This window comes from Sarcophilus harrisii, chromosome 4 (genome assembly GCF_902635505.1).
Source record: "Sarcophilus harrisii chromosome 4, mSarHar1.11, whole genome shotgun sequence".
Classification (NCBI taxonomy): domain Eukaryota; kingdom Metazoa; phylum Chordata; class Mammalia; order Dasyuromorphia; family Dasyuridae; genus Sarcophilus; species Sarcophilus harrisii.
Genome location: NC_045429.1, coordinates 440,101,481 through 440,124,608, shown reverse-complemented (window position 1 = coordinate 440,124,608; position 23,128 = coordinate 440,101,481). Strand labels below are relative to the sequence as shown.

Genomic DNA, 23,128 nt, shown 5'->3' with positions numbered 1-23,128 from the left:
ATAGACATCCTTGTGATAGGTTGTTTTTTATCTCACGCTCTTAGCTAGGGATGAGAGGATGAGGTACTTCTTGGCTAATTAAAACAAACAAAATAAAGAAAAAATAAGTGTGAATGTAAAGAACTCCTTGAAGAACGTTTGCTTAAGAGAACAAACTGTTTTCAAAGGCAAGAGGGAAAAGTTCGGAACCAAGTCAGGAAAACAAGAGTTTTAATCTGGCTGTAGTGTGAATAAGTTATATAGCCTTCAGCAAGCTGGAAGCCATCTATGGGTATTTATTCTATTCTTCTCCAATGATGGTTCCAAAGTTTAATGAGCTAGGATTCTGTGACTCACTCAGCAGGAGTGACATACAAACAATGCTAATTACAAATACTCTTATATTTATTAAGGCAGGTGTGACAGATTCCCAGGTGAATCACTATTGTCTACTGGTTTGAATGTATTTCTTTAAAATGGTCTATTCAAATCTTCCCATTGATATAGATAAAATATCCCACAAATTATCAACAATAAATGCTCTTCAATAATCTCATCTTTATTCACTAGATCTGAATTCTATGCCATTTCCTGAACTGGCCAGCCTACCTGCTCATTTTTCAGACGAGCTGGTAGAGATTCTGCCGTGACAGGATTTGTCCACAGTACCGCAGTCAGTTAAGAAGCAGAGCCTAGATCCTAACTCTAACTTCTGAACTCCCATTCTGGCCCTCTTGCAATTAACTATGCTATATGGGGACAAAGTAGCTTTCTGTGGACATCTCCTGATATACATGAAGAAAAGTGGACTCAACTTTTAAAAAATGGAAATATCTAGGCTGTTGTCATGCAAATAATCGTGCCAAAATATGTAGGAGAATGAGAGTCATCCCAAATCCTATCTGATTTTATGTTCTTTATATAGTTTTTCTATGAAGACTAAAAGAAATCTCAAATGGGCTAAAAAACAAAACAAAACAAAACAAAAAAAACTAACATCTGCCAAACCAAACCAGCTCAAACATACCACCTGCACCCAGGGAAATCAGCGTGGCCAAAAATTCACACAAAGGTCATGACCAATAATGACTCATATTCATACATACATACTACTTCTAATACTTAAAAAAAGTCAAATGAAAACATTCAGAAGTTTCAACATATAGATTTAAAAGGCCATAAAAGCCCCTCCAAGAAGAAAATGGACACGTCTTTTAATATATTTTATAGATATTTATATATATTTTAAATCAAACACAATTAAATAGAATATGGTTTAGGTACATGAATACTTGGGCATCAGGAGTAATAGAGGTGGTACATAGTACCAAAAACCTATACACAGCCTTTCTGTTTCTTCTTGTTGATAATACACAGTGTGCCTCTATACAATCAAATATTGCAATGGAATAACATTCTGTATTCATTCAAAGACTCTCAAAAACGGAGATGATTGATAATCTTTATAAAGTGATTTTTTTCCCCAAGTCCCTTGACAAAAAAGCAGTAAAGGGAAAAAAAAAACCTCCCCATCCCATCAAAACAAAAACACCTTACAAGGAAATATGGGCAAAAACATAATGGAGTGATAACCAAATGCTGTGCTGCCCCGCTGAATTGCTTCAGGGTACCAAGCAGAAACATGGCAGAACCTGCTTATTGTCTTAAATGACAATGAAAGGAACAAAGGTTACAAATGGCCAAATTCTAAACTACCAGCAGAAGCAGGAGATGGGAATAACTGCCAAACAGAACTGATTAATATTTTAAAAAATTTTTCTTCTTCTTCAAAAAAAAAAAAAGTCCTATTTGGGAGCAAACATTCTAATTTATAAGGAGAGCACAAGATGAAAACCTGGAGTGAATCATTATGATATAATCAATAAACCAATTGGTATTTTTAAATATGCTGCTTCTTCTACATGTATTTCTGGACAAGGAGCAGTAAGTAGAGAGCAGAGTCCAGGGAGAGCAGGGAGACGTTGATGCTCACACATGGCATTCTTAATTGCACCTTCGGCCTTGTGTTAGCAACACAGAGTTACACCAGTGAGACACTGGTTTTTACATATTTTGCATCTCAGAAGCTAGTAAAAACACAAAAATTATATACCTCTACCAAAGGCAAGGAGAGTGTAGTCACTGTACTCATAGCCTGTTCCTTTCCTTCAAAATTAATGCTTCTGCAAAGGAAGGAAATACATTTAGTTTGTAATTAATACTCACCTAGTTTTGGTAAGGAAAGCAAACCGACAGAGCTCCTAGCCCACATGCCTTCCCAAAGAACATTTTAGGACAGGGCAGAATCTTTTTAGATACTCGCTCTGCAGTCTTCAGAATGTGTGATTATTACTATAAGTAACATTAGCAATAGAACTAATACTAAGCTTGCCTCCACACTTGCTAGTGTGAGTGGCCCAAGACTATTCCCGAGAGTCTAACAATCTCTCAAAAATGGCTTCTTGCTGCGGTGAAGTCCATCAATCACATTCTTCTGGCAACAACATACAGACCCCCATCGGTCTCTTCGACTCTTCCCTATGTGTGCTATACATGCAGTGACGGGCAGACTTCTGGATGGGACTCCGCACTGAGGTGGGGGGGGCCTTGGATGGCTCCCAATCCTTCCTTAGGAAATGACGGTGGTATCAGTGATAAAATACAGTGCTTGTTTTCATTGGCTGTGTTAAAGAAGAATCCAACCAAAGGAAAAAAGTTCACTTATCTTCAAAAGCAGATTTCCTGGATCTCATCTCTAAAATCATAGCTGGAAAAGAAAACAAAGACTAACTTAACCCGGAGGAGGCTCAGCCCCTGAGTGTTTACTCTGTCTGCAAGGCTTGGGGCTGAGGTCAGTACCAGCTAGAGCAGCCCGTGATGCCGGGGAGCCCGGGAAAGAAGAGTCCGGCCTGCTCTGCAGAAGCCAGCCAAGCATTCTCTCCAAAGAGGCTGGCCGTCGCACAACCAAACTTCAAACTGACCTGTCCACTGAGGAGAGACGGGTCCAGGGTCAGGAGCCGGCCCTGGAAGGACTAGGCCCCAAGCGGTCACCAGACACCTGGACAGGCCAGCCAGAACGCAAGGCCGGGCTCTGAAGAGGGCACAGGGAACAGCATTTACAGTGTCAACGCAAGGCGCCAATCTTCCTTCTCCAAATCTGCCTTTTCTGCATGACCTTTCCATTTCTCCCAACTAAATGCAGTGTTGTCAGCGTATCGCAAGGCAGAACCACAAAAAGTAGGCCTCTATTTTTATCTTAGGCCTATATTTATCTCCCTTTCCCCCCGTGGCATGGATAGCTAGAGCTATGTAGCTAAAAACCAACTCGGCAAAGGCTGCCTCCCCAGGAGGGCAGCCCACCCTGCACATGGAACAGCGAGTTCTGGGGGGAATCCACTCCCACCGTCATGTAAAGATGCTCAGAAATGGCTCCAAATGAGGGCTCAATGCAGAAAAGCAGAAAAAACGGGTCCTGCTCCAAAGCCCAGAGGGATGCTGAGGGGGTTGGGGCCCAATCCCCCAGCCCATTTGGGTTGAGTCCTTTCTCTAGGTCTTTCCAGCTACTGCTTGGGGCAATCACCCGGGGGACTATTTTGTCCTTTCAAGGCATCTAAGCAGAGCCTGCCTTCTCCCAGCGACTTCCCAACCTAATGGTCTGACTCCTGTGGGGGCTCTAACTCACTCACCGCTTTGGTCAGCAAGGTTCCTGGGTCTTAAGGCTTAACCTGAGGGCTAGCACACCAGCCCCCTCTCAGAGGGTCCTCTTGGCTTCGCTGGAGGTCTGAGGTAAAAACTGGGTTTGAACTTTCTCCAAATATCCTCAGAGAACTTTATTCAGAAATTGATTTCAACAGAAAGCAGATTCCATCCAGCCACTGGACAGATGGAACAATGAGAGTGCAGCGCTGTCAGGGTGGCTCACGGCCGCTGGAGCTCCACCTCTCCTGCCCACTGCCCTTAGGTCTTTGTGCATTCCCTGTGCTCCTCTTGGTCTTTTCATGCCTTCTGACCCGGGCTCTTTTTGCCTGTCTCATGCTCGACAAAGAGCCCACTCGTGGCGCAGCCACCTCGGTCCTTTTACTTTTGTGTGCAGAGGCTGGAGGTCCTCGGTCACTGTCTCCCCAAGCCCTGGTCCACCTCACTCTGCAGCCAGAGACCCTTGGGTCTCTGATATTGCTGAGAACAGACAGAGGCAGCTGAAGCTCACCACGCACTTTCTGACTGTCCTTTGAGCCACTTAGAATTCAAGCTCTTCTTCTCGATTTGCAGCCACATTCTTTAAAAAATAAACCAACCAACTAGCACTTGTAAAGCACTTATAAACACTGAGAATCACAAAGACCAAAATGAAATAATTCTAAGGCTCCTCTCTGGAGCGCACCTTTGTCTATATATTAACAGATTAACTCAACTGACGATTATCCATCAAGATGCATGTCTGAGACTGGGCTAGTTGTATTTTTCATGCAATTAACTTAGGTAGTATGAATAATTACTCCACTTTCCATCCTATTACTATGTATTTTCACTGAAATGCTGGAACAATTTAGAGTGTGGTGCAAAATAAATTATCATGACCTATAAATTATCTACAAATAAAAACATTTAAAGAATATTACCATCAATAAGTAAAATACTCTGCTTATAGTACTCTAAAATATCTTCCATGATATTAGTAAATGTCTTAAGAGATTATCTCCTATGTTTTATCTCTCAAGGGATATTAAGACTCAGCAGATCCTTATACAAACATTTTTGGGGTCATTCCAATTACTAGTGCCTTCTCCCTTCCTCACCCCACCGCTTTATTTATTTTGCAAATAATTCATAAATGCTGATTTGTGGATATGCTACCTCCCCCTATGGATTATACATTCCTTGATGTAGGCTATTCTTTTATCTCTGTATACCCAGCACTTAGAACAGTGTTTGTCACACAGGCTAAAATAAATAAGCAAACATACATATATTTGTGTGTGCGTGTGTATTCATATTCCCTACAAGTCTCTTTCAGTTATGTAGAGACCTGACTGGTTGAACGAAGTCATCTAGAAAGCCAACTTGTGTTTTTGCCTTGATTCATGCACAAACACTTGTAAAGATGCTACAGATATGACAAAGTGGTCCCCATCTGTTCTGAGGGGTAAAACGGACCTCTGTTCTGTTCCATCCTTTGCACAAATACTACTGGCTAACCATGTATTGAGGGTACTGATAGGACAGACGATAATTGTGGCTGTCCCACTACCATCATTACAGAGATCAAGTCACCAAGAATCAACTGCAGATGCTTCATTTTATATTTTTCCTATTAGTTTCATCTACAAATTTTCTTGGAAAGGTCTGGCTGAATTTGATTTCAGATGTAGTCCTCTGCTACTTTGTGAGGCAACAGAATTCACAATCTTCATAACATTTTGCAAATGAACTTGTCTTCAAAACCAGTGGAGCCCTAGCTGCTAAAGAATGCCTCTTTGTTTAGCAAAAAGAATCGAAACTTACTGCTAGGGTGGCTTCCATGGTTTGCAATATTTACATCTTTTATTCTTTTAAGTTTTATATTAAAAAAAAGCTTTACATGGCATTTTCCTATATTGGGATACTTACTGGAATTCATTATCTTTCAATCCAAAGTCTCCCTAAATTCTGATTTTTTTGCTTATGGCACCATTGTCCCATTCACCCAATTTTACAATCTTAGCATCATCCTCAATTCTTAGTTCTCTTTCCCTCCCCAAAGCCTTTCAGCTGCCGAGCCCTACAGAGTCTTTCTCCACTTTTCTGCCCTCCACTTCCCTGCTTTATCGCTAGTCAATATCATTTGAAAAAATTTATTAAGCAACTAGTATGTCTCTATTAGGGACTTTAAAGAGGCAGGGGTGAGAAGGGAGGGCACTGAATAACAATACAAAGAGGAAGGAGTAAGGGCCAGAACCAGGATGGTCGCTGAGTGCAAAGGCAGAGATGGATGGGAGCCTGACAGAAAATCCAAACAAGGCAATGGTGAGGGGATGGGGGGAGTAGTAAGCGATGATCTGTGTCTCTCAGGTCGAAATGGACACCACCAAAGGATAGAAACGGTTTCATCCTTGGTATTAGTATCAATAATGCCTGGCATATAGTAGGAACTTAATAAATGCTGCTTGATTAATGGACTGAACGAGGCCGTACTGTTGTGACCAGCTGGACAACGTGGGTCTTACCTTGGTCGACTTCTCCAAGGGCACATCGTACTGTGCCTGCTGCATGACATCATTGACGATCATCTTGGCGATCTTCCAAGCCATCTCTTCTTGGGCCTGTGACAGAGTATTTAACACAACACTCAAGCCACTCGTTGACTGGTTCTGGCTCTCTCACATAAGCCCGCTTCGGGCAGAGTGCTCTAGGTAACGTCCCACCTATGGTCCCAGGGCCCTCTGCGGGGGTCCAAGGCTGCCAGCCCCCAGGTTACATGAGTAAGCCAAAGGCCGGAGCTTAAGGAACTGGTCCCTGAGCCCAAGTTCTCTGGGGCTGTGGCTGGGGCACCATCCAGTCAGAGTTGGGAGAGAAGTTAGGCGGCTACTCTGAGCTCAGCAGGTTAAAAAGACATGCCCTTCCTCTGAGAAATAATCAATCCAGCACTGAACATAAGCAACAATTCTGGGGCGTTTGGTAAAGACAAAAAATACACCTGAGTAAGTTCTCCATTCTCCAGAACCTGCTTAGAGAGCTAAGAGCAAATTCTGAATCACAATCAGGTCAGTTGGACTGCCACTAGGGAGTCTGAGAAGCCATTTCCCTCCAACCCCCCAAGGCCTCATATGAGCTCAGTTGGTGCTTTTATCCAGCATGTAAGGCAAAACGATTTCTTATGGTTGAAGAATAAGATATCAAGTTGGTGACAGAGCATTAACAGCTATCCTCCGGCCACCAAATTATCTTCAGCTGGATTGAATATAGCAACTGAAAAGGAGATGAAGGAGTCGCAAAAGTACCACTCTTCTTCACTGCATCCTGGACAAAGGGAACTCTTTGATTTTACAAAAGGGCTGAAATCTTGGCAGTGACATTTAAAGGGAGCTAAAGTAAGAGGGAAAATGAATGGCATCTACTCAGAGGAAATGATATTTATAACCAGCTATCTATCCTTGGGAAAAAAAAAAAAAATTACCTCATCAGTGTTTCCCTGCACCCATTTCTTCATGGCTTGTGAAAACATGGATCCTACATAGAACAAAAAAACACACAAGAAAAACCCAAAATTGATTATAATTTTCTGGATCTGCTTTCATATATTCATTAAGTATCTGAACTTTTCTTTAAATTAAACCCCACTTTTAAGGTAAGACATAAGATGTTTTTATTTTTTAATTTCTTCCTAAGACTAGAGAATCAGCACATAACCACTGACTAAAAATTTTTTGTTTCTGAAAAATAAACCTTTATTTTGCAGAGACAGAAGACAGAATATAAAACTCAGAATCTGACTAGGTCTTTTCAGTTATGCAAAAATGCTGTAAGTTTGGTGCCCTGCTCTTTTCCCTCTATATTCTTTCTTGGTAAGTGTCTTATGACAAGCAGAGAAAAACCCCTCCGAAATGGGTCTAGAAACCCTGAGTCCACTTTGCCCCTGGGGCACCCTCTTTTAGAAATAAAGAAATAAAACAGCATTATCCCAAGTCATGACTAAGGCCCCCAAACCCAAAACAAAGCAAAAAAACAAACCCAAAAGGTACGTGCTGCCTACATTTGTGGATTTCCTTTAGTTTGTGCCAGAAGGACTCAGATCAGCTAGTACAGACCCTGTCGAACTCCCACCCAGCTGACCCAAGAGAGCGACTGGCCCTCGAGCAGCCTCAGACAATCTGACAGCTCAATGCTGGTGACAAGTAAACTGCCTCCTGCCCACTGCATCCCATTTTGCTTATGTCGCTCCAACATCCCCATGAATGTTACTCAATGTAAAAAATAAAAAGCATTGAAGCAGACAGCCATCCTTCTCCAAAGCCAAAGGCAGTAATCTCACCAGCTCCCACAGACTTAACTATCTCTAGGCAGATGACACATATTTGTACGTAACCACCTACAGCTACAGACTGAGACAGCTCTCTCTTTCCTGAACTTCAGGGATGCACTATGGCCTATGGAACATTTTAACCTGCATGCCCCAGACATCATGCACAAGTGACCTCGTCTCTGTCCCAGAATTCCTCAATCTGGGCAAAGGCGCAGTCAACTTTCCCGGCTCCTGGAGCCCCTTATGCCCTCCTCCTCCCTGGCTGTCAGGGCTTATGTAGGGTCACAACATCTCTCCCATCTACCTCCTTTTCCACTTGCACGGCTTCCCTAACCCCCTTGGTTCACCCAAGCAACAGCTGCTTAATTGGCCTTCCTGGCTCAAGGTTCCCAACACTGGTCTCTCCTACAGGCTGCAGCAGGTCTAACCATGAGCACCACATCCCTCTTCTGGACTCTTACTAGCCAGCCTGGTCTTTCCTCTGCTCTTCACACAAGATGCTTCAGCTGCGGCTTCTGTGCCTTTGTCAGGTCTGCCCCACAGCCAGAGGCCATGCTTCCCCACCCTCACCTCACAGAATTCTCCTTTCCCTCCAAGACTCAATTCAAGCCCATCTTGTACCACACTGCCAGTGTTCTCTCTCCCAAACTATGCTGGAGTTAATTTGCATTTATTCTGCCTATACTCAAGTATGTACTTGTCTCTTGCCACAGAATGCAATCTTGTGAACAGGAACAGTTTCATTCTTGGTATTTAGATCTCAAAGGCCTAGTTAGTGCTCTCTCAAACTACCTTGTAATGTCTAACTTTAATACGTTTAGATTTTTATGTGTATTTATTTGTTTATATACTTTATATTTTATATACCTGTTTATCACTATTAGAATGAGGTCATTGTAAGGAAGATGGATGGTATTTTGTATACTTGTATCCCCAGTGCCTTGTGAAAGTGTCAGGTAATAGCAGGTGTTTGATGAATGTTTTGCTGAGCGATTATTACTTTCTTTTTGTTTTTTATATTTATTACTGAAAACTATAATACAAAATAAGAAAAAACAAAATAGAAAAAAAAAAGGAAAATTAAAAAAAAAAAAAAACATTGTCACGTGCCTAGCAGAAGATTAGGAAGGATTCAAAACATGTAACAATAAATTACCATTTCAAGAATATAAAATAACAGAAGAGATTATGTTCATGACTGTCCATCTTTTCTTTGCTTTCTTATAGTTTATTCTTTTGTTCTCTGCCATGCACTTTTTAGTTTATTCTTTTTTTCCACATTCACCTTCCCTCCTGTTCTAGCAAGCACTCTACAGTTAAATACAGGTAGATTTACATATATATGTGTATGCATAAATATATATGTGTAAATATATATACTTGCACACCCACCAACACTCATACATATATCTATATACACACACATACATATACCTACAAACACGGATGCATTTATACCTACATAGATATGCATTAATACAGCTGACATCTAATGTAGGCCTCTTTCTTGTTTAAATCTTTAAGTCTCACTTTGTTTAAGATCAATGACTACTAGCCCTACTTTTTTTCTCCTAATAAATTCTACTCCTGCTCTTTGCTATGTTTGTGTGTAACTCATATTTCCTATCCCTGCTAACTTTTCCACTATAATTTTGCCCCTTAGCTCATCTTGATGAGGACAATACAGCCTCGCCCAGGAGAGCATCTGCATTAAAATGTTCCTTTCAGATGCGCACCTTTTTGGATGCAAACCCATCCCAAGTATGTTCCTTTCGAATGCAAAAACCCAAATTGTTTTGTTTCTGTATATAAGTAAGCCCTGAGGAAATGTCTCCTTGCAATTCTCTGATATTGCCCACTAAGAGAACATCTTAGTGTCTTTCTCTCTTTAATAAAGTGCCTTTTCTTATCACAGCCTTTTGTGTAGTGTTTCTCGCTGCGAACCCGCCCTAACTTGGTGTTTTGGAGAACTAGGAGACCAACCCATATTCCTGCCACGATCCATACCTCATCAATCTTGCTATTACTTACCCTCTCCTTACCCATGGATCCTTCCCTTATCTTAATAGGTTAACTGCTACACTAAATCTTCAGCCTTTTCTTCTATTTTTGAATTCACATAAATTAATATCTTTATTTGAAGCAATTCAGTCAGTCAAGTTACAATTTAAAGAGTTTTTAATTATCCCTTTAATGCTGCATACTGGCCTTCTGATATCTTTATTTATCAGTGAAACCAAATACTGTGAAACTCAAAAGTCAGTTTCTAAGATGTGTAGGAAGCAAAAAGCACTTGGCATTCAATTCTTGAATAAAATCAGAGTGATATTTACCCAACTTAGCTTTTATTAACCGAACATAGTGAGGTCTTTGTTTCATTTTAACTATCTGAGAGTTCTCATTTGTTCACTGATTACTGAATATTTTTACGTGATTGTGGTACATTACATCATCTCAAGAGACCTTTAGAGTCTAACTTTCTCGTTTAGAGCGCCATCCTGAAACAAAATAGTGATTGAACAAAGTTTCCACATCTCGAATATTTTAAGAGATTTCAATTAAATTTAGTTCATGGGAAAGTTACAAAAATGACTGTACTTAATAAAGCTTAGATTGCCTAAAAATATAGTCAATCCTTAACATTCATGTGTTTAATTTTCACAATTTCAAGCATTTGTGTGATTTTTATTAGTAACCTTTTAACTTTTGCATTGGCAACTGTGCACATTTGCAACTATGTGTAGCAGAGAAAAAAACGAGAGGTACTTTGTGCAAGTCCTCTGGGCTCTAAGTCCAAGCACCCAAAGTCAAGATGCAACTTAGTGAGAAAATAAGTGTTAGAGCAACTTCATGCTAGAATGTCTACAGTCACTGATGGCCTAAGCTTAGTGTTAACAAACAAATCAATAATCTGTTATATGCACAATAGGAAAAAAAATATTTCTAGTATTAGAGATTCCATGTTATGAAAAGGGAATATTATCTGAAATCAGTGTTTTATTTTGTTTTTAAAATAGAGATGTTAGCACAAAAGGTCACAGAATTCTAGGGAACTACTAATGAGAAAAAGTGTTTTGTATATTATCAATGTTATTTTGAATACTACATTGTATGTATAATTTCACAATTACTGTTAGGAAAAACAGAATTAATGTTTCATTATAAAGAACTACATGCAGAAAAATGTATCATTTCAGAAATCTCTAGTGAAGGATGAGTAAAATTTTGGTGGGTATTGGAACCTAATCCCCAAATTCCCACAGGTTCAATGTATCAGCATTTTGTGATTTTTTTTTACTGCTGTATTGTTTTTTGGAGAACATTACCCTCACGAAAGTTGGAAGGCAGACTGTATTCTTTCAAATTTCTAAGTTAATGGCCTAATAGTTTTGTGGAGTACATGCCAGGTACAAGTTGAATAACGAAACAAGAGTTTACTTTATAAAACCAATTTTAGTTTTTGTACCTGAAATTACCTTGATGACTGTCATTATACTATTACAAAGGAAGATTCAGTCAAGTGTAAAGAATACCACAGACCTCTGGATTTCTTTACATCAGGCTCAGGCTCAGATTCCCGGATGAACTGCCCTAGGTCACTGACTCTTCCAAAGGTCATCTTCCTGAGGAGAAGAGAAAGCAGAAATGATAAACTGCTGAGAGTCAGCTTTAATTTTCATGGGGAAAATTTTTATTAATACTCAACTTTACATAATTGTTGGAAAAAATGGCAACTATGTGGCTTACTTGGAGCAATCTTTTTTCATTTAAAGTGGGCTTGTTTAATCAGCACAGAATAGAATTTGGGACTACCATTTAATAAACTGCTACTTCCAAATTTCAAACAATGGAAATGCCCTTTTTCACATACTTTCAGGAGGGCACTAGAATCAGGTGCATAGCACTTTAGACATCTCTATATTTTGACCCCATTATTTTACAGCTAAGGAACACTGAAACCTCTATGTCTAATCCTATATTTTACATAACAAAACATATGGAAATGAGGCTATAGGTGAGTGAATTTATTCCTAAAAAAATCTAAGTCACATCTCTAATGAACTATTAATTCTTGAGCCCCTATTTGCTAAATGACTATTATAAAGAACTTAAAAAAAAAGTATCCAAGAGCTTATAAAAAATGGACATGTTCAATCATAGTTCTGAAGTTCTTTCATTTAACTCCATCTACTATCAAATTCTCATCGCCCCAGTGTTGGAAAAGCTGGAGGCAAAAATGATGAGGTGGATGCACACCAGTAACCCCTTCTCTGTCAGACACTGATCAATCGGAGATTCAGCAGCTAAACTCATTGAGAGTTAACACTAATGAAATGAGTCCCAGAGTAGGAGGCCATCAGGACACTTTGGGAGCACTGACCCAGCTTAGCTCAGAGATGGAGCAGGTCAAATACACATTACTAGTGGGATTAGGTCCATAACTGGTCTTTGCGCTTCTAGCCTGGGTTAGATAAGAAAACTTTTTATTAATCAAATCAGTAAAAGGTTTTGTTCAATTCTGTGTAATTTTTAAGGATTTTCAATTCTTCCAAAAAATTCCACTCACTTGACATAATTAACTACAAAGGAATCTCTTTTTTAATGCTATGTAGGATGGTGGGCAGTGGTCAGTAGGGAGAATAATCTTCCTTTTTAAAGGGTTGCACGCTACACTGGATTCATAGAGTTTTTTGGGTGGGGTATGATAGACCGTGGATGTTGGTTCACAAAAGAAAAAAAAATGAGTTTAAGTTTAATGAGGGGCCATGTTATGAAGAATTTTAATGTCCAAGTGATATCTATTATTTAAGGATAAAATTATGCAACTAATTTCCTAAGCAGAGAAGAATAATGTGGCAAGTTTAGTTATATAGTTATAGTGCTGATTCAGACGTTTTGCCTTTAAAAAAAAATCTTTATATATCTGGATCAATGATTATCAAAGATCTGCATCTCATGTACATTTGGGATTCTTCAATATAAGCAAATTTAACAGTATTAAGTAGATGTAAACCAACGACAATGGCAAAAGTCTGCCACAAGCTCACTTTACCCTGCATATGTCCGTTGATATAAAGATTCAGGATCCAGACTTGCAGCATCTACAATTATTGCTTCATCAAAATTTTTCAGGATTTTAACATTGGCCTTCTTCACATTGAACTACAACAGAAATTCCATATATTAATGCCAAATGGAGGAAACAAATCCACCCAATTTTTTCGAATCACACAGATTATAGTACTGATAATTACTTCCTATATTATCAGGGCTAGTTAGTCCAAGTTGATATCACAGGGACAAGGTTTCCCAGCCATGCAAGAGATAATCCACCACATATTCCAAGGCAACTTAATGTTTGCAAAATACTACAAATCAATAAATCCAGAATAAAAAGGAAAGAAAAATAGTTGGGCAATTTGTTTTTGATAAAAATTGGACATCCAAAATCTACATGATGACACAAATTTGTAAGATCAAGGATCCATTTCCAATATCTAAGTGGTCAACACCAATGCTCAATAACTGCTTGAAAAATCATTCACACTTATCTAGTAATCCAGGAAATGAAAATTTGCTTTAAAAAGCCAGACACATTATAACCATCAAGTTGGAAAAGAAAATTAAACAGTTAAAGCTCAGTGTTGTTTGGGCTATGGAAAAATAGGTTCATTCTACTGGTTGTAAAATGGAATAATCTTTCTGGAAAGAAATATGATAAAATACAGTCAGAACCATCAAACTCTTCATGTTTTTGACCCAATGGTCCCAAATTATTAGGACTAAGCCTAAGAAAGCTACTGTAAGAATAAAAAGACCTATTTGTACAATATTATTTGTAATAAAAAATAAAAACAAAACTTGGAAAAAGCCCTTTTGTATGAACATGATATGGCATCATCAAAAATGACAAATATAAAGAATACAAAGAAACAGAGCAAACTTTTTATGCAATAGTGTTTAATATGAAGCAGATCAAATTTGAATATAAACTTATGTAAAATATGATTCCACCAAGAAAATCATTGAAATTAAAGACCAGAAAAGGAAAGTAAAAGCAAATAGTCAATGCCTTACTAGTCTGTTAAAGATGAAATACACTCCTCAAACTGATAGAGGAATTCCAACCCCAGGGATTTATCACCCAAGCACAGTTTGAGTACAATCATTTTTTAGTTTAAGGTTATCAAGAGACACCAGAGTGGTTGGGCATTTCCTTTCCAACTCATTTTACAGATGAGGAAATTGAGGCAAACAGGGTGAAGGGACTTGCCCAGGGTCTCATTGCTAAAAAGTATCTGAGACCGAATTTGAATTCAGGTTTTCCTGATGGCAGGCCCGGGGCAACCACCTAGCTGCCCAAAGGATAGATTACATTAATTCTAACTTCCTCTGAATCTACTCAAATAACTTTATTAACTATTTAATAGCTGCAGTTTTTTCTGACATTTATTCAGATTTTCTCCCTACCCCACCCACATTTTTTTTTGGGGGGGGGGGGGTGGGGTGGGGGGTCTTTTAGCCAATAAATGTAGAAAGCAATTTCTACAGGAAAAGAAAATGCTGGGGTTTTTTTTAGTCAGTCTGTTCATTCTCTGCTATAGCTTTTCCACGGTAACTAGTGAGGCTAGGTATTAAGTATTCCCCAAAGCAGTTCATTAAGACCTCAAATACAAAACTAGGTTTTTCTGGTGCGAAAAGACCACAGAAGGATTCAGAGAAGAAATGAGGCCTGATCCCATTTCAGGCAAGTTTAGTTTTATGTGAGCCCACCCTGCTCTTGCTACCTCCTTAGCCCAATTAACATCCAGGCCTGAAACAAGACAGAGCCTCCAGTCTCAGTCCATGGAGCCCTTTTGCACCTGACTGGTTTGAACTCCATCTCTACTAAGTGTCAAAGCAATGAACCTCTGAGTCAATGACCAAGATTAAAGGATCTATTTTCTTCTGGCGACCACAGTGACTTTTAAAAGCAGGCCTCTGCTCCAAAGAGATTCCACCAGATGCACAGTCTCTCTAGCTAGTAAGTAGCCAGCTGGAAACAGCCCACAGAGATGAAATGCCCAAGAAATAGCCCTGGAAACAAAGGAACATCAGTGCTGTACATTTACTTAGGAGATGGAAACGAAGCCATCAGAGAAAAGAGGAAACCGATCCTAGTGACTGGTCTGAATAAAACTGGACTGTCTCCTGACTGAAATGGAAATACTGGCTTCAGTGACCTCCTATAGCCAGAAGATAATGAGAGCCAAATCTGACTGAGGCTGGGCTTTGTAATTCAAGCTAATAGCTGCAAAGTACTCATTGGAAACATTATTTATTTTCACTGTTTAACCTCAAAGCCCAAGGTAAAGAAGCCATTTGCAATATTTTATAGCCCATAAACCTTAGGAGGACCTAAATGCATCCATCAGGCCACACTACTTTATGAGCCCTGCTGGTAATACTACTCATTTCTGTATAATGTAACTAAAAAGAGCAGTCAGCTCGACAAGGTGAAGAGTAAGATCTGAGAACAAGCTAGTCCAAAAGGCTAAAGTTGGGGACATTGGGTATCTTTTCTTAAACAGAGTTTTATCTGGCCCTCTTTTATACCTAGAAAATGAAAAGTACCTAGGTTATCAAATCCCAAGGGCCGGCATTCCTTCCTCAAAGATTATTATTGCTGCTCTTCCTAGAGCTGTAGTAGCAGCTGGTCCATCCTGTTCTCAGACCCACCCTAAAAAAAATAGCTGGCCTTTAGGTAGGAGAGTGCAAGGGAGGTTGGAGCCACAGTGCTGTGACCCATTGGCTGGCAAACTTAAAGACAACCATTAGCCTTTCCCTTTAACTCTAAAGTTCATTATCTTCTCTCACCCACTTAATCCAAATTGTCATTATTCTCCCTATACCATTTCAACTAGGCTGGCTGTCTCCAGATTTTCCCCTCTTTGATTCATGCCCCATCACTATCATGTAATCTTTCTACACCACAAATCTAATCATATCACATTAGGTTCAAAAACTTTATTCTTCTTTATCACGTACAAATAAAATCCAAATTCTTTTTCTTAGCATTAAAGACATCTTTCCAGCCTGACAGCCAACTATTCTCTATGGGTAGCCAGTGCTCCTGCCAAGATGGACTATTCAATGTTCCCACAGTCTCTGCTGCTCCACCTTTCTGACCCTAATTTCAATTCCTACCCTTCCTCCAGTGCCAAGCTCACCTGCTACCTCCTCTACCCAGAAGCATTTTTCCTCTCCCTCTGCCCTCTGAAAGCAAAATGACATCTTGTCACATTCTTTCAATAGGTATTTATTTATCTGTCTCACCTCCTCTACTAGAAGACAGACACTTTTTATTCATGTCTATATCCTTGCCTTAAAGAAAGCACTTAGTAGATAAATACTTGATAAATGTTTTCTGACTAGATAGATAAGTAACATGTGAAAACAGTTCTAAAACCACAAAGTGCTCTCTCTGTACAAGATATTATAAGTCAAAATTGTAGTCATTTAACTGCACATGTATACTCTATATAAAACTACTTGTCTTCTCAATGAGAGGGTGGGAAGAGAGAAAATTTGGAACTCAAAATTTTAAAAAATGAATGCTAAAAATTACATTTGAAAAAAATAAAATATTTCTTAAAATGGTCATTTTAAATTTCTAGTTAATCCCAATCATAGCTGTCTGCATTAAAACTAACATTTTATAACTAGCTATTCAAGGAACATTAGGATGATATCATGAAGGATCACTGTCTTCCACAAAACATACCGTGCCAGAGAACAATGGCTAGACCGATCCTTAGTCTGAACCAATGTAGGATTCCTTATGATTTTAATGGTGTTACAAAGAAAGGTTAAACATTAATAAGAAATAAGATGCCTTCTGGGGTAATCAATGTGTTATTGTACTGATAAGCTTTGAATACTTCATTTAAATTCTATGTAGACTTAAAACATCTGTTTACCTCTACCTCAAAAGTGATCCAAGGTATAAAGAGTTCATTAGAAACTCCGATTAAAGGTTTGGGATTTTTTAAAATATGTATAAACTCTTATTTCTAGAAAAAGATCAGTTTGTACCTGAGTAGAACTATCACTGCTTGAATGAGTCTCCTGATCAGGAGGGCCCCCAGAGCCAGCAATTGTCAGTGCAATATTCCCTCCTGGAAATTCATCTCCTCGTACTGAATGGATAAGGTCGTTCAAGTATTTATAATAAAGATTGCTGGACAGGAAGCCAGGTAAAAAGACCTACAACAAAGCACAAGCATTTTTTTTTTAAATGAACAAGTACAAATGAAGGGAAGTTGAACTGAACACCAGTCCTGAAACTCTGGGTTACCTTCTCCATGGTTGTCCAGGCCTGACGCAATGGAGTAGTGAAACAGCTCGGGAGTGGCCCTCCTTCCCTGCAGATGTTGGATTCAATTTCTAATCTTACAAAGTCATCAAATCCAAGAGGATGTGTAGCTTGAAGGGAGAAGTATCTATGGCAAGAAAACAAGAAAGACAGGTCATTGTGGCACAGGCAAAAATTCCAAATAAGAAACAGCAAACATGGGTTCAAAGGCCCGCAATGGACCAACAAGGACACCTGTCTGCACGGCAGTGACAATGCTCTCCTGTCTCTCAGATGTCTCCTGCTGTTTGATTTCCCTCAGCTTTTAGCAAATCCAGGTGCTCTGGTGCCTTGCATGCCTGGTACAACTTTATTAAAAACATTTTTTAAAAAAAAATAGCTTTTTATTTTTCCAAATATATGCAAAGATTGTTTTCAACATTCACCCTTGCAAAACCTTGTGTTCCCAATTTTTCTCCTTGCCTCCCTTCTCTCTCCTCCCCTAGACAACAAGTAATCCATTATAGATTTAAATATGTGCAATTCTTTTAAACCTATTTCCATATTTGTCATATTGCACAAGAAAAATCTGATCAAAAAGGAAAAAAATGAGAAAAAAAAGCAAACAACAACAAAAAAAGCTGAAAATATTAGGTGGTGACCCACATGCAGTTCCTACACTCTTCTCTCTGGGTGTAGATGGCATTCTTCATCACAAGACCACTGGAATTCACCTCAATCACCCCATTTTTGAACAGAACCACATCCATCACAATTGATCATCAAATAATCTTGTTGCTATTTACAACAATTTCCTGATTCTGCTCATTTCACTCAGCATCAGTTCATGTAAGTCTCTCCAGGCCTCTGAAATCATCCAACTGATCGTTTCTTATAAAATAATAATATTCCATAACATTTATAGACCATAATTTATTCAGCCATTCTCCAGCTGACAGGCATTCATTCAGTTTCCAGTTTCTTGGAACTACAAAAAGAGCTTCTATAGATATTTTTGCACGTGAGGGTCTTTTCCCTTCTTTTCTGATCTCTTTGGGATATAAACCCAGTAGAGACACTGCTGGATCAAAGGGTATGCACAGTTTGATAACTTTCTGAGCATAATTCCAAATTGCTCTCCAGAATGGTTGGATCAGTTCACAACTCCACCAACAATGCATCAATGTCCCAGTTTTCCCACATCCCCTCCAACATTCATCATTATCTTTTCCTGTCACCTTAGCCAATCTGACAGGTGTATAGTAGTATCTCAGAATTGTCTTAATTTGCATTCCTTTAATCAACAGTGATTTAGAGCTTTTTCATATGACTAGAAATGGCTCTAATTTCTTTGTCTAAAATTGTTCATATTCTTTGATTATTTATCAAACAGGGAGTGGCTTGTATTCTTATAAATTTGAGTCAATTCTCTATATATGTTAGAAATAAGTTCTAGTACAACTTTGATGCAAACTCTGGAAGGACATACAGGACTCATCCAAAGCCCTCAACCTGGACTCAGAACTCCTGGAACAAGTCTCAGCTCAGATGCTTTTGACCAAGGAAAAGTCATTTAACTGTTCTGAGTCCCAATTTCCTGATTTGTACAACTGGGGTGATAATCTTGGTACAGACCACACCCTCACCTCATGGTAAGAAAAGAGCTTTGTAAACCATGATACTGACTCCAGAAGTCATTCTCATTCTCCTCATCGCGTTAACTTGAAACGAAGCCCTCCTTACCAGAGGTGTGCAGACCAAGGCGGTCCTGAGGATGTGTTCCCGGGGCTTCTCAGCAGCAGTTCTGCTTCCCTGCCCAGGAGAAGGAAGGGATGAGGCAGGGAGGCCAGCCACAAAGGCTTCCCACGGGCAGGGCTGTGTTCTAGCCAAGCACTCGGACAAACCAAGTCAGCCCCTCTTAGCCCTTTCCAAAGAATCCTTCTAGGGTTTTCTCCATACTCCAGGACTAATCTGGACCAGTTCCCTACAGCAACTGGGTTTCAAGGACTCATGGAAGGGGGTGTGGGCCCTTCCTCCACTAAGATAGACTGTCATTTCTCTAGCTGCTCTTCCCCAATAGGCAATGAGACACAATGGAAAGCTTCTCATAAGGGAATGGTATCATCAGACCCAGGTCTTTGCTGAGGGAGCTGAATTACCAAGGGGAGACACTGACAGAGCTCAGGATGGCAGCAGCTTGGTGGCTGAAGAAGGGAAGATTCAGAAGCAGACCCAACCACTTTGAAGTTGACTAGATAAGGAAACTGGGGCTGGGAGAGTCAGAGCTCAGCACAACACTCCAACCCCAGGTGGTGAGGAGCACGGCAGCCCCTCTAACAGCCAGAGAAGGAACAGGATACCGGGGAAGCATGGCTCCCTCTTTAAATGCGGGGGCTGAGATACAAACAAGCCAACAGGAGCGATCAAGCTCCTAGAGCTACTGAGGGAAGAGATCCCCCTTAACCGAAGAGTCCAGCGCCATGGAGGGGCAGTGAGGGAACGAAAGCGATCAGAGTTGGCAGTGGTAGGAAACAGGACTTTGAATGAGCTGGGAAGTCCAAGGCAAGTGACTTTTAAGGACTCAGCAGTCGCTGAGTCACAAAAGTCCTTTTTCCAGGCACGCAGAGCTGTCAAAAAGCCAAACTCTATTCAGTACATACTCTCTATTCCTTGTTAAAACCAGGGATTACATTTAAAATAACTGTTGATAAGATAAAATATTTGGGAATCTCTCTGCCAAGGTAAAGTCAGGAACTATATAAGAAAAACTACAAAACACGTTCCACACAAATAAAGTCAGATCTAAGCAATTGGAAAAATATCAAGTACTTCGTGGATAGGTCCAGGAAATATAATAAAGATGACAATACTCCTTAAACTAATCTACTTATTTAGTGCTATACTAATCAAATTCTCAAAGAAACTATTTTACTGACCTAGAAAAAATAACAAAATTCATCTGGAAGAACAAAAGGTCAAGAATTTCAAAGGAACTAAAAAATAAATAAATAAATAAATAAAAAGCAAACGAAGGTGGTCTAGCTATACCAGATCTAAAACTATATTATAAAGCAGCGGTCACCAAAACCATTTGCTACTGGCTAAGAAAAAGAGTAGTTGATCAGTGAAATAGGTTAGGATTACAGGACAAAATAGTCAATATCTATAGCAATCTAGTGTCTGACAACCCCAAAGACCCCAACTTTGGGATAAAAATTCACTATCTGACAAAAACTGCTGGGAAAATTGGAAATTAGTATGGCAGAAACTAGGCATTAAGCCACACTTAACACCGTACACCAAGGTAAGGTTGAAATGGGTTCATGATCTAGACATAAAGAATGATATTATAAACAAATTTTCAGATGAAGAAACTGAAACTATTTCTACTCATATGAAAAGATGCTCCAAATCATTATTGATCAGAGAAATGCAAATTAAGACACTTCTGAGATACCACTACACACCTGTCAGATTGGCTAAGATGACAGGAAAAGATAATAACAAATATTAAAGGGAATGTGGGAAAACAGGGACACTGATACATTGTTGGTGGAGTTGTGAATGAATCCAACTATTCTGGAGAATAATTTGGAACTATGCTCAAAAAGTTATCAAACTGTGCATATCCTTTAAGCCAGCAGTGTTTCTACTGGGCTTTTATCTCAAAGAGATCTTAAAGGAGGGAAAGGGACTCTCATCTGCAAGAATGTTTGTGGCAGCTCTTTTTGTAGTGGCAAGAAACTGGAAAGTGAGTGGATGGCCATTAATTGGAGAATGGCCCCAATTGATAAATGGTCAAAGGATATTGAGTAGATAATTCTCAGACAAAGAAATTGAAACTATTTCTAGCCATGTGAAAAGATGCTCCAAGTCATTATTAATCAAGAGAAATGCAAATTAAGACAACTCTGAGATACCACTACACACCTGTCAGACTGGCTAGAATGACAGGGAAAGATAATGCGGAATGTTGGAGGGGATGTAGGAAAACAGGGACACTAATACATTGTTGGTAGAATTGTGAATACATCCAACCATTCTGGAGAGCAATTTGGAACCCAGCAGTGTTTCTACTGGGCTTATACCCCAAAGAGATCTTAAAGAAGGGAAAGGGATCTGTATGTGCAGGAATGTTTGTGGCAGCCCTCTTTGTAGTGGCCAGAAACTGAAACTGAGCGAATGCCCATCATTTGGGGAATGGCTGAATAAACTGTGGTATATGAATGTTATGGAATATTATTGCTCGGTAAGAAATGACCCTCAGGATGATTTCAGAAAGGCCTGGAGAGACTTATACAAACTGATGCTGAGTGAAACGAGCAGGGCCAGGAGATCTTTATATACTTCAACAACACTATATGATGACCAATTCTAATGGACCTGGTCATCTTCAGCAATGAGATGAACCAAATCAGTTCCAATGGAGCAGTAATGAACTGAACCAGCTACACCCAGTGAAAGAACTCTGGGAGATGACTAAGAACCATTACATAGAATTCCCAATCCCTATATTTTTGCCCACCTGCATTTTGGATTTCCTTCACAAGCTAATTGTATACTATTTCAGAGTCCGATTCTTTTTGTACAGCAAAATAACGGTTTGGTCATGTATACTTACTGTGTTATCTATATAATTTATACTCTAATATATTTAACATCTACTGGTCATCCTGCCATCTAGGGGAGGGGGTGGGGGGAAGGAGGGGAAAAATTGGAATAAAAGGTTTGGCAATTGTCAATGCTGTAAAATTACCCATACATATAACTTGTAAATAAAAAGCTATGAAAAAAAAAAATGGAGAATGGCTGAATAAATTGTGGTATACGAATGTTATGGAATATTATTGTTCTATAAGAAATGACCAGCAGGAGGATTTCAGAGAGGCCTGGAGAGACTTATATGTACTGATGCTGAGTAAAGTGAGCAGAACAAGGAGATCATTATACACAGCAACAATAAGACTACACGACGATCAATTCTGGTGAACGTGGCGCTCTTCAACAATGGGATGATTAAATTTAGTGCTACTTGTTCAGTGATGAAGAGAGCCATCTACAGCCAGAGAGAGAACTATGGGAGCTGAGTGTAGAATACAACATAGCATTTTCCCTCTTTCTGTTATTGTTTGCTTGCATTTTGTTTTCCTTCTCAGGTATTTTTTCTTTGTAGATCCGATTTTTCTTGTGCAGCAAGATAACTGTTTAAATATATATACATATGTTGCATTTAACATATATTTTAACATATCTAACATATATTGGACTACCTGCATTTATGGCAATGGTCTGCAAGTGGATGCACCTGTCTCAAGTCATCTTCTCCACCCCAATTCAACCTCCCAGATCAATATCAAGTCCCTGGTTTGGCTTTTTTTTTGGCTTTTTTCCCTCCACAATCAGGGCCCTTCTTTCCAATCATATTGCACTGGACTCCTCCTCTACATACTCTAGGGGCCACTGAGGCTGGCCTCCATGTTGTACCTCCTCTGGCCTCCTGGCTTGTTCACTGGCTATTCCCCCTGTGCCTAGAATGCCCTGCCTAGCCTCCTCCAAGTTTCATTTCAAATTCCCCCTTCAAAAAGAGGTCTTTCTTGGTCCCTTTGAAATTAGTGTTTTCCTCCTTCTGAGATACTTTCCATTTATACTACAACTCTTATAAGCATAATTATTAAAACATAGTTTATTTTTTTCCAATTTCATGTAAAAACAATTTTTTAACATTTGTTTTTTTAAATTCTGAGCTTCAAATTCTTTCCTTCCCTTTCTTCTCTCTCCATTCATTGAGAAGGCAAGCAATGTGCTATAGGTTATAT

At 39.4% G+C, this 23,128-nt stretch overlaps 1 protein-coding gene across 2 annotated transcripts in view; it reads right to left on the bottom strand.

Moving 5' to 3' along the window:
- Positions 1–1,199: 1,199 nt before the first annotated feature.
- The window catches only part of AKAP10 (A-kinase anchoring protein 10), a 52,525-nt gene continuing 30,596 nt past the window's right edge, over positions 1,200–23,128 (bottom strand). For both annotated transcript variants that reach the window (XM_031967824.1, XM_031967825.1), the window contains exons 9-15: positions 17,316–17,460; positions 17,054–17,224; positions 13,032–13,141; positions 11,519–11,601; positions 7,133–7,185; positions 6,183–6,278; positions 1,200–2,746 (exon numbers count right to left, since the gene is read on the bottom strand). In XM_031967824.1, the coding sequence (XP_031823684.1) occupies positions 2,741–2,746; positions 6,183–6,278; positions 7,133–7,185; positions 11,519–11,601; positions 13,032–13,141; positions 17,054–17,224; positions 17,316–17,460 (664 nt within the window). In that variant the 3' untranslated portion in view covers positions 1,200–2,740. The remainder of the gene's footprint in view (positions 2,747–6,182; positions 6,279–7,132; positions 7,186–11,518; positions 11,602–13,031; positions 13,142–17,053; positions 17,225–17,315; positions 17,461–23,128) is intronic.